General features: G+C 42.3%; 1 protein-coding gene and 1 long non-coding RNA gene across 3 annotated transcripts in view; one reads left to right on the top strand and one right to left on the bottom strand.

Annotated features, from left to right (window-relative positions):
* LOC125762904 (uncharacterized) overlaps nt 1-15,458 on the top strand; it is a 271,270-nt gene that overhangs the window by 212,582 nt on the left and 43,230 nt on the right. The gene's annotated exons all lie outside the window — the stretch shown is intronic.
* Nucleotides 10,533-15,458, bottom strand: part of LOC125762877 (transcription factor hamlet) — a 42,083-nt gene continuing 37,157 nt past the window's right edge. For both annotated transcript variants that reach the window (XM_049425457.1, XM_049425458.1), the window contains 2 exons: nt 12,973-14,256; nt 10,533-12,892 (listed from right to left, as the gene is read on the bottom strand). In XM_049425457.1, coding sequence (XP_049281414.1) covers nt 11,555-12,892; nt 12,973-14,256 — 2,622 coding nt within the window. In that variant the 3' untranslated portion in view covers nt 10,533-11,554. The remainder of the gene's footprint in view (nt 12,893-12,972; nt 14,257-15,458) is intronic.

Genomic DNA, 15,458 nt, shown 5'->3' with positions numbered 1-15,458 from the left:
AGAATCGTTTCACTGTTTGCAGAGGTGATAAAGATGCAGATAAACATATTCATCGCCGGGTGCGATTCAGTGAACAGCTGGTGCAACGGTTTTTGGTTCGCACTCGGGCTGTTGCATTTCCACATTTTGGCACAATAAACAAAGTGGAAAACAATTGTTGCTGCTCAACTTGCGTTGCGGCTTGGCGTGCACGCAAATACCATTTACACACGTACCTATTATTTATTTGTTGTTAGCATGCAACACTGAATGACGTCTCACAAGACGTCTAATAGACCAAGAGAGATTTTAACTCTGTAAGCATGGTTTAACGCTGTAAACACTAGTGTAAATAAATTTATTTTTAATTTAAAAATATCTTTTAAAAATTATTTATGCTTCACTGTGTACCGCTGAACAATTTACCCTTAATCAAGCAAACACCCTCCAGCTTTCATTAGCCCGCAACATAACAATGCACATAAAATTAATGCCAACATAAAACAATCACCTTCGCACAAACATTTTATGTGTGTCTGGTGGTCCACGGTAGGACGACCCTGTTATGTGGTGCAGCGGCGGTCAAGACAAAATTAAATGTAAAGTGCTCCGTATCCCTAGCACTTGCACTTACGCCTCAATTGCAATGCATCTTTTCGTCTCGTTGTTCGTTGTTCCTCGTGTCTGATCAGTGCACTATAAAACTGGCAGACTAGCAGACTCGCTGTTTTGTGATAGTTTTGATGGTGAATAAATTAAATTACAATTTAATCAACCAAAACGACCAGCGGCTGATGACGTTCGTTGATGATACGACCCGTCTGGGGTCGGACATGTTGGGAAGCTGTTGTGTATGATGTTAAGCTCTGATCGTTCGTTTGTTCGGAGAGCTTTTTTTGTAGTACGCAAACACCGCAGTTCATCAGCCAAAATGTGTTTAATGAAAAAGGTACCGCCTCTGAAACATGTTCGAATGGGAAAAGATACACAGCATCAACAAAATCAACTCTTGTAACGTTCGCAACATATGTCAAAGTAAAAGTGAATAATGTGTCCTTGAGTGTTTTCGGACTTCGGCGAAAACGGAACACTTTTTTTTCTTGTTGCTGTACATCCTTGCCAAGCAAGCAATCAACCATCGTGCACATCATACTTATGCAAATTTTTCCCACTAGTAATGATCATTGGATGTGATTACTTTTAACATGTCTTCTTTTTTTATGCGCGCGAAACTGAATTCCCTTTCAACTTCTTATTTTTTTTTATGAAGAGGAGAGTTTAAATCTCATCTTTGCAAAAGAATTTCCTTTCACAAACAATTTCACATCATGTTGATCGTTCTTTCACATTACCATCATCGAGATCGAACCGTTATGCACTTCCAAACTTGTGCTCATCTCATTTTTCATTCTCGATCGTTTGATGGATTATCACGTTGCGTTCGATCGACCAATGACTGTGGGCAATTAAACGTTCGCCTTTGGGATCCATTCTTATTTCACTCATTTTCGGGAAGATTCAAAGGCAAATCTTCGCTAATGTCAACCCGTCAAGATGGTGGTACATCATCACCGCAGCTCTTAAACCGATAACAGCGAATGGAAAAAAGTGTACATAACCTCAACGATTCACGATGTGTTCGATCGCATGATGATTTTAATGGAATCGCGATGAAATAATAACATTAAAGAAGATTAAATCTACCTTTCGTGGTGGAACACATGCATGTCCGGTATCGAAGAGGAAGAAAAGAGGAAGAATGAAGCAAATCAACATCTGTGTCTTCAGAACGTGATTGTTCATTTCATCTCTTCATTTCATCCAGTGATTGTTTGATGGGTTTTCGTGAAAGGATTTTTGGAAGAAACTGAAGCGTTGACTGTGATGGACGTTGTTTTCTTAATTTTAAATTGAGTTCATATCAACTGAGATCATTGAACAGACGATGATGCAGATGATCTTTTTTATTAAAATATTGAAAAGTAGAATAGTATTTTATTTTCAATATTTTATACAAAAAAAAACAGTTTTGATTTGTATTTATTGCACATCTTTCGTGGTCTTATTATGGTGCCCCCCTTTAAATCTCAACGCTGCTTTCATAACTCTCCGTAGATACACATCCGATTGTCGCCCTTTTTAACATGTACAGCAAATTGAACTACATGGCGGTACTTTTCAATCAATCGTCAATCAGCTAACCGACGCCTACCCATGACAGAACTCCCGCTTCATTAACGTCTTCCCCAATCTTCCCTCCCCCCAAATCAAGCCCCCTGTCACCCCTGTCGGTCGCATACCAAGCAGCTAATGTTGCCGATCAGATGATCGTTTCTTATGCGAGCTCGAAACTGAATCGAAAGCGAAAATGTCCCCGGGGCTAATTATTTGGCGACAAAGTTTACCCACATCCTTTTCGCGATAACCATCACACCACATCAAGACTCGCCTGTGTTGGCAACCAGTTACGATCTTCCCGTCCCTCTACTTCTTCACGCCAAAAAGGGTGGTACGGGGGAGTGAAACAAAAAAAAAGACACATTGCACGGTGCAACTGCAATGTGGATCCGTGATGTAACCGGAGCAAATGCTCTTACTAGCATCAGCGACGAACAACGATTGGGGTCGGTTTCCAAAACCGAACCGACTGGCCGCCTGCGCGCGCGCACACACACTCCAGCAATGTGAATCGATCCGGATCGATGCACATTTGCATACACCTTCCAATAATCCAATTAAAATGCAATCGCAGCTTCGAACGAAGCTTTTTGCGACATCGTTTATGGGGTTTTTATTTAATTTTTTTTGTGGTATACAATCTGTTTTTTTTTCTTCCTCTACACCATTTCTAGAGTTATTTACGAAAGAATGGTTGAAACGTTATTGCGAGCAAACTCCATAGATCACATTGTTCCACTCCTACGCAAAATACCGTCCGCAATCGTGTGGTGTAACATAATCGCAACAGGAAGCAGAATAGGGCTGCTTGGGGAGCTCAAAACAATCGACGTTTTTGTTGTTGTTGAACGAAGAAGGTTTAAACAGAAATGAATCTGTTAATCAATTAAGTGGTAATGTATAGTAGGGGAGTCTAGGAAAATATAAAAAAAAAATAACTTTTGATTATAATCTAAATAATTTAACAAAAATCTAAAATCTAAAAGTATTTCTTTACAAATTTAATGTTAGACACTTCTCGAAACTCCGATGAGTTTTTGAAAAATTGTCAGCAAAATACTGGAATACATCCAGGCAAAAAATAGTTTTAATTTAAATATTATCCTTATCTGAGTTTCTGGGGTTTTTGTTGAAATGTATATGAATACTGTACACTAAAGTTGATATTTTATCAAATTTCCGAAAAATTGCCAGTAAAAACGTGTAAATTAACGTTGCAAAAAAGAAAATATTTGTATTCTTCATTGATTATAATTCTGCATGAAAATACTCATCAAGCGTTTTGAAAAGGAGGTTTTTTTTCCTTTTGATTTTTTATAGCTTTTTAGTGTTGAGTTCTAATTTACAAACTTTTTTCCACTATTTCTAAAAAATGCATTTAACAGAGCATTGAAAAGAGAACTTTTGTATTCTGCTTATTTATTTTATTTTCTCACTGCATGAAGTGCATGATAAATAAATTAAAAAAATGCTGTTTATTTTACTTTTTCGACAGAATGATTCACTCTAGCAACTGCTGTCAACAATTTTTTTGTTCTTCATCTGTCTTACCAACTGTTACAATCGTGTTGAAAATCGTGCTTTTCATATTCATCATCAGCATCCTTAAGTCAATCAATCCATCCAGTATCCACCCAAAAACCCCCAATTCCCAAAATGACACAAGCCGCCCGCTTGAACACACCACGAGCGCATCCGGATGCATGTCAAATCACTATTCCCCTTCCCAGGGATGACCTTTAGCATCCTTGCGGAAAACATTCTCGAGCCAAAAGAAAGCAGTAAAAAAACAGCACCAAAAACAGTACATTCACGGTGCGTGATACGTCATTTAAAATGCATTAAGATGAACGGTTTTCCCGCTGCCGGAGATAATGACTTTATTAAACGCGATGTTGTGGTTTCGTCGTGTGGACAGGACGTGCGCACGCTCGGCAGTACATCAGTGGCAGTTTACTACCCGGGGACCGCATTACACATCCCGTGCATGAGCATGAACCCGTCAACGGGCGTGTTTAATTTCGCGGGTTCCGAAATTACGGTTGCATCTCCCGTATTTTGTAGAAGGGCAGAGTGCACTTAATCACTATCAGGCGTGTAGCGGTCGGTCGGGACGAAGATGCCATCCATATGGAAGCATGGTATTTGGTTTTATGTGCCTGCATTTGTTTCAATCCCCTACCCCAGTTTGTCGAGGAGAATGGTACATATTCAATAATAATCGCACGCTTTGCATTGTATTCCGTGCGAACCTACGCAAAAAGGATGGGACGCACCGTATACGATCACATCGTCGATCGTGCCACTTTCTCCCACCGGTTGATTAGTTACGCAAAAGCAAAAAAAGGAAGGAAAAAAATGGTACACCAGCAGACAACATATATCTTATCAGCCACTGAAAAAGTGGCCAATATACGGTGTGCGAAAAGCATCATCGCATGATTACGAATATGTGTAGCCTTTTGCTCATCCACCCTTGAGTCGGAGTCAGTTTGGGGCGCATGTATGAGCGCCGGCGTATCTACTTGCCTGCCTTGAATTATGTGCCCGTGACGTGCTATAATTACTCAAATTAATGGGCCGGAGATGTTTACATTCCTTGGTGGGACCAATTTTTTTTTTTGCAAGAAGGATAAAGCGTTGATTGTCAAAATATGCCGGCATGTTGTTAGTTCCCGTCCAAGGGGCGAAGACTCAATCGCGTCTACGCCTCAATGGCTCAATGGATGGGTAGTTGACGCTACGTATATGGATAAAAACGATCCGAAGGTTTGTCTTCGGTGGTTTACACAGCCGTAATCGGTTACAATGATTGGTTTTACTTCGCACGTGTTAATGATGTCGGAATTGAATATCAGGGTAACACTAATCAATAACAAGATTTTTCATTTTGCTTAATCCTTGTAAAAAAAATCAAAGCACCAACCTTAATGTATTTTTTTTATTGCAGAATACGCATACATATCGGAATAAAACTGAATTACAAGAAAATATTTGTGTTTTAATAAATCATTAACTATCAGAATTTAGAGGTTAAGTCGCAAAACTGTAACAAAATTTTTTTTGAATTTTGGTTTTTTGACAGTTGAACTTGAAACGAATTGAGTTTCCAAAAGTTACAAAAACTGGGAAGAATTCTAAAATTTCCTTGCCATATTCAAGTTCGACTTGAACAGAATCCACAAATGGTTGGAGCTCAACCTCTTGAACCGTTAAACCTCTTGTGACACATCAATAACACAAACTAAAACAGCATCTAGAAAGTTAAAACAGGCGAACCCTAATGAAATAAAAAGCAATATTTACACATTTCGTAGCTCTTGCAGTAAATCTTAAACCGTGGCATGTATCTTCTCCTTCAAAACATTTCAAAAAGGTTAAAGATTTCCATTCGTAAGCCCTGTTCTACCGGTGCATCATGCAATGCAACCCATAGCGCTTCCCGTTACGGTTGTAAATTGGAAAATAAACGCAACCATAATCAATTATCGTCATTACGAAGTGCAACGGAAGCTACACTAGGCTTTATTTACCTCCAACAAAAAAAGTGCATCCAATCCGAAAAACACCACGTACGGAAAGGAAGCTACGAAACAGCTGACCGAAAAACGCCATTCCCAGGTCTCGCTGCGGTCAAAAATCTGCTGGTTGTCGCCGACGGCAGAGATGCATCGAAATGCACCCCAAAATGTGCGTGTGTGCGTCGTTTGGCACGTCCAGCCAAATAACTTAATTTTCACGAAACCTCGAGCGTGTTAAAAAGCGTACCCATAAACCTATACTTACGTCAATGACCTGACGCATTTTGGCGGTGCCGGGCCACAAAATGCAAACACACATTCGGCCGATGGAAGAAAAACGTGTTCAACATGACACCGACTCCTTAGCCGCATCAGCCACACCCCACACGTCCCCTTTTTTGCCTCTGGCTCTGGACATGCCCGAAAGAAGACGATCGGGTTGGGCTCGTCCGAGAGTGATCGTTTCGAGACGGCATACACGTACTGAAATTCCTTCGCAAATTAAAGAAGAAAACCAGTGAATCTGATACCTCGGGGGGATGTTTTATTGTGACCGGCATTATTGTGCCGACGATCGTGTGATGTGTAGCGCAACCGGTAAAGTATCCGAAACACTCCCGTTTCGTGTAGTGCTTTGCGTACCATTAAATCGTCCTCAATACATGTTTGCAAAAAGTGAAACGGAGGAAATGCCGGGTGAACCATTCCCATGGTATTTTTCCCCCCAAGTGATCGATATGCATACGTGTAGACAACGCATTAATGATTGCCTTCAAACTATCTTTAATAAATACATTTCCAATATCTCCCGTCTCTCATTTCACACAGATGACAGCACAGGTTTTAATACAACGCATTTACAACCAATGAATGTCAAACCATGGTCGAACCATGATTGAAGACAAACATCGGCCAAAAGTCGTTAATCCTTTCCAGCTCATCTTCCTGCCAGCTTAAAACTGCTTCTTCATCATATCTTCAACTCGTGACGGTTGTTTAAAAAAAACAGCCACATGATGGATCACCTGCTTTGCTACTAAATTAACTTCCCAAAATGAAAAATAAAAACGGTCAAACAATCGCCAATTCAAGAAGCTCACAGATTAAGCTTAATCCCTGCCTGCCAGATAGGAATGGATTGGCAAAGAAGGAATGGCAATTTGCAAAGAAGAATCAACGAAAAAAAAACGAACCTGTTGCAACACACCTTATTTATTTCGTTAGCCGATGACTCATACCGTAGCTTCCTTTCGATTTGGAGCTATAAATCGCTTAGATGTCACCTTCAGCGAACGTCCACAAAAAAATTATATCTTAACAGACCACCCACAACATAGAAATAGCGCGCACACACACACACACAAAAGCTACTTCAAACCGCAAGCTTTCGATTCGGGTGCAAAATGTACATATCTAAACGAACAAAAAGTAACTTTTTAAATAAATGCTCACCCTCGCGATCGCGCGACTTTGGCATACGGGGGTGGATCAGTCGAGTGAAATCATAAATCATAGAAAATGGCAAGATATACCGTCCGTGATAGCGTACGTCCGGATCAAATCCATCATCGGTGGTGCAGAACGTTGACAAATTTGGACAGGAAGAAAAAATGGGTTTTTGGTGCTAAAATTAAACAATTCGAGATTGTTTCGAAGAGAAAGAGTAAAAAGGTGTAGATAATAGAGGAAGTTGAAGGATTTTTTGTTATGTTACTTGGCAGCACTCATTCGAAAGAAATTTAGTATTAAATGAATGTTTCATGAGTAGATTTTACTTACAGAAATATGAAAGTTGGCAGTTCTTAAAACGCAAATGATTTTATTTTAATTAATTGTTTATCTTTCATCAATTCTCCATTTTCAAAACTCTTTACTTGCTGCAATGTTCCAATTTATTGTATGTTCTTCATTAAGTCATCCCTTAAGCACCATGTTACACTTCACCCCACGATTGAAGTTGCACGAATTCCTCATTTACTCTACTTCTGCCTTCTACCGGACGAGTTTAAGCTACCTTTAAGGCTTGCTAAATAACCACACTATCGTTTGCAGCTCCATTCTTTCCCTTTCCCACTCCAACAAACACGGAGGGCGAAACTGTTTGTTTTGTTCCTAACAGTAGCATACAAAAAAAAAATAATGGCCACAGTACACACCTTCTTAGCTGTCCTGCCCTCAATTTGCCCGACTGTCCGAGGGCAGTTCACGATGTTGTCGTCCGTAAGGCAACAGTTCCATTTCCCGCTACTTTTGCTTCCCTGTCGAAAGTTAAACTGTTGAAAACAATGCAATAACTTCAAGAGTCTCCGCTAAACACCCGCGGATAAATTCCAGATATGTCGCTTCAAAAGGAGCTTTCATTGTGCAATGGGGAAGTTGTTTTTTTTAATTTCTAATTAAATGAAAAAATTAAATTTCTCCTTAATTTGTGCGATTTTGCTTTTGATAAAATTAAACTTTAACACTTTCACAAAAACAATATTCTGAGAAAATCGGATATTTCAGTCACTTCCATCTTAAAACGGTATGTTTTTTGCCCGATCATCCACTAATTTGCTGGATGAATCAAACTTAAGCTGATCCTCTTCCTTCTAGATTCGTTGCACATATTGCAACGAAAAACAAAAATATACTTAATTTCAAAATTGTCACTCTACCAAACCGCCCCCGAGACACATACGGTGAAGACCTGTCCATGCACGTGAAATAAAATTTGCCACCGAACACAACGCACTGATCCAGATTATCGCAGATTTAATGTACCAAGCCATCATCATCATCGTCGACGTCGTAGACGGACACATTACGAAATGGCACCCTCGAACCATCCCTCTCACCACCACTGCCACCACCACAACCGTCAACCATTGCCATCATACCGAAAACCCATGATCGTTTGCTGATTGACGAACGCTTTTTGCATACACATTCAGCGCCCGTGACGGTACCAAATCCTTTCTTTATAAACATAATCTTGCACCGAAGTGCTACCGTGGCGGAGGCAAACTATCACGCGCGCGATAACCGAACCGGCGAAACCGACTATTTAGACGACCACCGGGTACACACGATGATCTCCCAATGAATTAGGCTACTTTATGGTGTCATCAATGCGCTGCAATGGAAACGGCTGTGGGCCAAATATTGGCTAAATGGGCAATCCGGCAAAAGGTGAAACACCGGAAAGTAGCTCGCATGGCATCGGGAAACGCTGTCAACAGCTGGCTGTAAAAGCAAAACGGAATCAGCTGCAACATTAAGCTCTGAAAGGCATCGGTTTACCATCCGGAACACTTATTTCGCATCCCTGTCGTTTGGGGGAGTCGATTATTCATGTGTGCGTCCGAGCGGACTCGGTTTGCGGTAGCGGCTTGTGAAGAGACTTTCCCTTAATAGTGTTCATATTTAAAAAAAACCTTCGGAATTTTATTATGTATGTTAAACGAGGATTGGGTTTTGTTTTAAAGTTTTTTAGTGTATTTTTTTATCTGTACATTTATAAATGTAGGAGGTTCGTCGCTTGCACCGGCGTTGTATTCTTTTCGTTTGTACTGCAGTCACCGCTTTGAATATGGGTTTGCATTGATTTTGTTTCAATCAAAAACGCATTTCATTGCATTTAACATTCAAAATATGTCGATGGTTCGTCTGGTGGGCTTTTTATACTCCTGAAATGTTTAATTTAAATAGAAACATACCGCGTTTTGTACCTTTAATTCATTAAAATCACATATCATCACTGGATCTGCTTAAAAAATAACACCTCTTCGGTGCGCGGCAAACAACTTCCCCAAGCGGTACCAATCAATTAATCAATTGCACAATATCCATCCACAATACCAAGGTTTGAACCCTACACCGCTTAGTATCGATCGTTATCAACGTTCGCAACATACACACTTGCGTTGCGTATCACGTTCCTTTTTTTCGCGTTCGCACAAAACAAGAAACTTTTGCTCGATTTAAACAAAAGTAATCTCCGTGATTCGAAACAAAGACGCCGACAAAACCGATCCGACCATTCACGCGCGTCTGATCACACCGGGGTGATCCCGGGGTGCAATTACTTCTGACAGTGTGTGTGAAGAGAAACCAATTACGCGACCAAACACAGAGAGTATCAGGTGTCACCGAAGCGAAACATTGACACTGTGGAGTATGTGGAAGCGAAGAAAAAAAGCAAAACACAAGAAAATCGCTTCACATTGCAGTAGCTTTTAAAAACAATTGGCAGCCATTCCGGTAACGAGACTTGAATGGAGCATGGGGCTTACTACTAGGTAGGTTCGCACTCTTAATGCTTGAATGAGTAAAATATTGCATTTTTATTGTTTTTTTCTTTCTCTAAAAGACATTTAAAAAATTGAATGAAATAAGATCACATTAACGAAAGCATCGAAACCTTTTCATACATAACGTGAATTTTCGCCTTTATTCAGATAGTGTTAGGTGAAGATTTTTATATATATGATACATTTTGATCAGTTTTTGGTTTGCTTTTAAAAATATGTTTGTTTGGTTTTTTTTATATATGTACCAGTGAATTGAATCGATTGCTATCGAATGTTGCCTACCTTACTTTAAGCGCTTTCCCTTCACATGGGGAAAAAAAGTTAGGATCGTCCGTATTATGTCGCTCGTTCGTTTCATTCGTGTCCATCTTTATTTATTGGACATTTTTAACAAATTATTCCCAATGTGTTTTTCTTTTCTTCTATCGTTTATTTGCTTGATTTTTCTTATTTGTACGCTGCTTTTATAACATCACGATAAACGTGTGTGCAACACCACGCAACACCAGCATTGTGAGCAGACGAGCCAGAGCGAGTGAGCTAGTGAATGAAAACAATCCAGTTTTTGTGTAGCCTTAAATTATTCGTGTGACTATGCTTTATTACAGAAGAATTTAAAACTAACTAACAATTTGCCTTACATTGCTTATGGACTACTACTTTTTTTGCTCTCCTGTGGATTGTTACTGATTCCGTTGCTTCTGATGCTGATATACAGTGCTCCCTCTCTCCCTCTGTGCGAACAGTAATTGGTTCTAATTTTGAACTAAACCTAAACACAAACAGATTTCCACCTGCATACTAGGGAGCGTAATAATTCAAGCTAAAAACGAGAGGAAACTCAAGCTTCTTCTATTGTATTAACTAGTTATCGTTTACTAAATTATTCACAGATTTTTTGCTGTTGTTGTTCCCATTCTTAACTTATTTAAAGATTTTCGTTTGAAAAAAAAAAACATAAGCTCGTAACATAGGGAGGGAAATAAATTACTGTTTGCTGGCTAGTTGTTGTCTTCTCCAACATTCTTTACATTAAAAGTTCAAACCTTCATATCATACATCTTAATACCTTAGTTTGTGTGTGTGTGTTTTATTTTTAATGTTTGTTTTAACTGGCATACATTGTGAGCGGTAGATTAACCACTAAGCAGAACCTTTCCGTGAAAGCCTTTTTTGTTGTTGTGTATCAATTTGGTTTTGTTTGTTTTTTTTCTTATTATTTGGTTGCATTCGGTAGCGTCCATTTGAAGAAAAAAATGTGTCGTATTATGCAATACAAAATTCCTTGCTCTATTTCATCGTGCAAGGATATTCGGAATGAACCGGAAAGAATCGCCAATTCTTTCAATATCTTTCAGATAAACCCTAGCCTAGGACATTTATTCTAGTGTTTGATTATTCTTCGAGCGTACCTCACATTCCTATAAGCTTGGTTGTACACTTTAAACCTTAACTTTTCAACTGAAATCAAATAGTCTGATGCATTGTTTTAATGATATTGGAACATTTTCTTCTATCGGCAGAATACCCGTTCCCTACAGCTTATGTACAAGCGTGTGCGTCTTACTAACCAAACTTCCAGCTTTATGTAGACACCTCGATCGTGTCATTGTTATTGATCGTATCCTTGTCCGAATCGATGTTGATCAGATCACTCTCACCGTCACAGCTGGCGGCATCTTCCTCCTCATCTTCCTCTTCCTCTTCCTCATCATCGTCACCTCCAGTTACGTCCAGCGGTGTCGCATAACGCCTTCGACCAGAAGCACTACTCTCGCCATCTTCTCCCTCACCTTTGGCTGCTTCCACTTCAGCAGCGGCCGGAAGTGTCCCCGCCGTCAGTAAGGATGCCGGTCCCGAATAGGTTACCTTTCCCATAAATGAACGAATCTCGTCGAAGAACACATCCTCCCCACGTTCTGCTTCGTTGGATGAGGGCGAATCACCCAACACAAGCCCGGCCGCATCCGCATCATGCTTCTTCAGATGGCGATCCAGATTCGTCTGCTGTCCGAAGCACCGCTCGCACAGGTGACATTTAAACGGGCGCTCTTTGTTGTGGATGTTGCGTACGTGTCGCTGCAGGTTGCTCGAGATGCTGAAGGAACGCTCACAGTATCGACACTTGTACGGCTGTTCACCAGTGTGGGTGCGCAGATGTCGCGTCAGGTTAGCCGACCGAGGGAACACTTTGCCACAGTACTTGCACGAGTACCGATCCTTCACCTTCCCGGGTGCCGCCGGTCCACCAGGACCACCGGGTACTCCCGGTCTTCCTCCTCCAGCACCTCCTACAGCGAACCCTGGTGGCATCATAGCCGTCTGATGAAAAGCCTTCGTCGGCATGTACTGGCGGCTACGTTTGAGCAAATCCAAATTCGATTCCAGTGAGTCTAGAAAACTGAATGCGGGACGCTGAAAGCCACCCATTGGTCCCGGTCCTCCGTGACACATTGCCTCGAGCAGAAAGGGGTATATTGGTCTCGGATAGGAGATGGGTTGATGATGTGGACCAGACCCTGTAACGCCACCGGGCGATGAGGGTGACGGTGAGGGACGCGGTGAGAGCGATGGTGAGGGGCTTGGTAGAGGGAATGCATCCGCTAGTGGGGATGCGGATGCCGCTTTTGGTGAGATCGATGAGCCAGTAGTGTTCCGGCCACGTGCTCTCAGCGATAGGTCATGATGGGGTACGTCCGAAGAGTTGGGTGTTGGAACTGACGGTGTCGGTGTGGACCTTGGGCTGGTCACTTCAATGGGCGTTGGACTGCGGTTCGAGCTACGATTCACCATCTCCTCCGACCCATCCTTATCCTCGTCTGCCTCAACACCGTCGTCCACATCGTCGTTTTTTAACTTCTTCGAAAGACTCAGATCCAACGGTTGCTCTGCAGAACCGGAAGCTTCTTCCTCCTTCTTTGCCTAAAGAGAAGGACATATCAAACATTATTATCAAGTTACGGTACCAAAGTAGTGTTGAATAACTCGTCAAGAATACGTACCTTCTTTGCTTCAGACGAGAACTCCTCAGATTCTGACGTATCACCATCGTCCACCGTACGGCTTCTTCTACGGTGCGATTGACTCCTGTTTTCTGACAATGCAGGGGACTTGCTCGTCTCTCCGGATGCGTTCTTGGATCGTGTAGAGAAATTCTTTACTCGAATCGCAGACAGTCCGGTATCTCCTTCCTCGGTATCGGAAGAATCACGGGCCAATTCTTCCTTGACGGAGGTCGCTGCTGTTACCGAGCTACTACGGCTTGAAGTTCGTCTCTGCTGCTGTTGTTGGGCGGTCTGTCCACCGTAGGAACTGGTACCGTTCGTGTGATTGTGATTGTTGTTTTCCTTGATGTGATTGTTGTTGTTGCCTCGCTCCTGAACCGATTCCGTTGCAGGAATATTATGATTGCCCATTAATGGGCCAGGCGATCCCGACAGCAACGCAACAGCCGCTGCCGCTGAGTTGAAGCTAACCGGAATGGGACGTGCCGGTGACGGTCGCAGATGGTTTGTGGCCTCCTCACCGGTCGGTGGTGAAATCTTCATCGACTGCTGACCGTAGCTTTCGAGCAAACCAAGATGCCGAGACGATGGCGACGGGGTTCTGCGTTCCGGTTCGGGCAGTGGTCCCGGTGCCGCCGGCTTCGGGAAGAAGGACAGCGGAAACTGGGGAACCTGTCCCGGTGCCGGTGGAAAAATACCCGGCATGCCTGGATATGGTCGAAATCCGGGCGCAAAGAAAGGTGCACCGGGAAACATAAGGAATGGATTCGGTGGAGTTGCCATACCGGGTGGTAGCGCGTGAAGTGGTCCTGCTCCAGTACCGGCTGCAATTGCAGATGCTCCGCCCGTACCACCGGCAGTACCTTGCTGACCCGCTCCCGGGTGTGGCCGTCCGTGCGGATAAGGATCGTGCGGATGGCGCAGATGCGATGGATGGGCTCCCGAGTGTAGTGAGGCACGCGTAACGGCGGTTGAGTCACAGAAACGCTTATGCTTCGAAAGGGACGTAGTTGTGCTGAAGCTATCGCCACACTTGTTACACTTGATCTGCACCTGGCAATCGGCGTGCATACGCCGGTGACGGCACAAGTTTGAGAACTGGGTGTACGATTTGAAGCACACCTCGCACTGGAACGGCTTCACCGACGAGTGGATGTGCGTGTGCTGCTTTAGACCGGACGAGGTGGCAAACGTCTTGCCACACTCTGGACACGCGTGACTACGGGCTCCCACGTGGTGTGTCCGGATGTGACGCTGCAAATTCGACGGATCGGTGAAAACCTAGACGAGAATAGAAGTCAATGGAGCAAATGAATTAGTTTGCCGAACTGTTACGTTCAGAACATAGTAGCTAAAAATAGTTCTACTGAAACTGAACTTCTTGAAGACTTCTCAAATTAAGTAGTCAATATAAGCCCAACATACGTCTCTCAATTTTCCAGTCTAAACAAAGTTCCTTTCCCATTCGGCATTAAATTGAAAGATAAATATTAAAATTCCACCAAAGTTTAATCTATTCATTAGTTGATTCTCAAGGGTATATCTCCCATACACGACTACCGATAAAACCCGTCAGCTATTGATACACTTGATACATCAAAAGCAATGGTCATCAAGGCCCTTTCTAACGTGGAAACACCTGGAGCCGCTTGCAATCATGGCCCTTTTTGCCTCATTTTGCCTCCTGCATTCACTCGGTTCGAACATTCGCTATCGCCTTCACCATACTAATCAAGATTGACAGTTCGTGACGATGGTTTTGCCGATTGGGATCTTGTGGGCTTTTGTGGGTACCCGCCCCAAAAACAAGTACCGTCTGGGTATTAGCCGGGAGAGAGGATAGTGGGAAGGATAAACAAGTAAACAAAGTTCAAACTTACTACTCCCGTGCTTGGTACTACTAACCTACGGGTAACTAAAATGGCTTCAATGAAAGTTACTTTGCCGAAGATTGCAATTATCCCAACCGAACCACGCATGATGATGTCACAACGCCATGTGACCGTTCGGTACTTAACTAAGCGTACAATCTATAAATGGATTTTCTTAGCGTGGCTATTTTATAAGCTCATCTATTTTCATTCTCAATGCTTAAAATAGCACCTTATCTTTAGCATTAATTAACAGACTGTGACTCCCAATTATCTCAAGCCATTTTTCCAATTAGCCTCTAAGTTCACTGCTTGGACGTAATGCACATTATGCATCCTGCTGTGCGTGTGTAATGGAGAGTGTAGTAAGATCGCGATCGCGACCACCTTCCTATCCGCAAGAACTAAATCTCCGTACCGAATCATATCGTCCTAATATCTAAAAAAACGGAACGGACACCCTCACAGCAGTACAAATGAAGGAGAAAGGAATATACGCTTTATGGTTCACCGTGCGATTGTTAAAACACACTGAATCGCACCGCGTTGTAAACTGCGTGACCAGTGCCGGCCACTGCTTTCAAATCAAGGCGGCGAAGAATAAATGTGATT

The sequence above is a fragment of the Anopheles funestus genome, chromosome 2RL (assembly GCF_943734845.2).
Source record: "Anopheles funestus chromosome 2RL, idAnoFuneDA-416_04, whole genome shotgun sequence".
Taxonomy (NCBI): domain Eukaryota; kingdom Metazoa; phylum Arthropoda; class Insecta; order Diptera; family Culicidae; genus Anopheles; species Anopheles funestus.
Note: the sequence above shows the minus strand (reverse complement) of the source record. Positions and strands in the feature narration are given on the sequence as shown.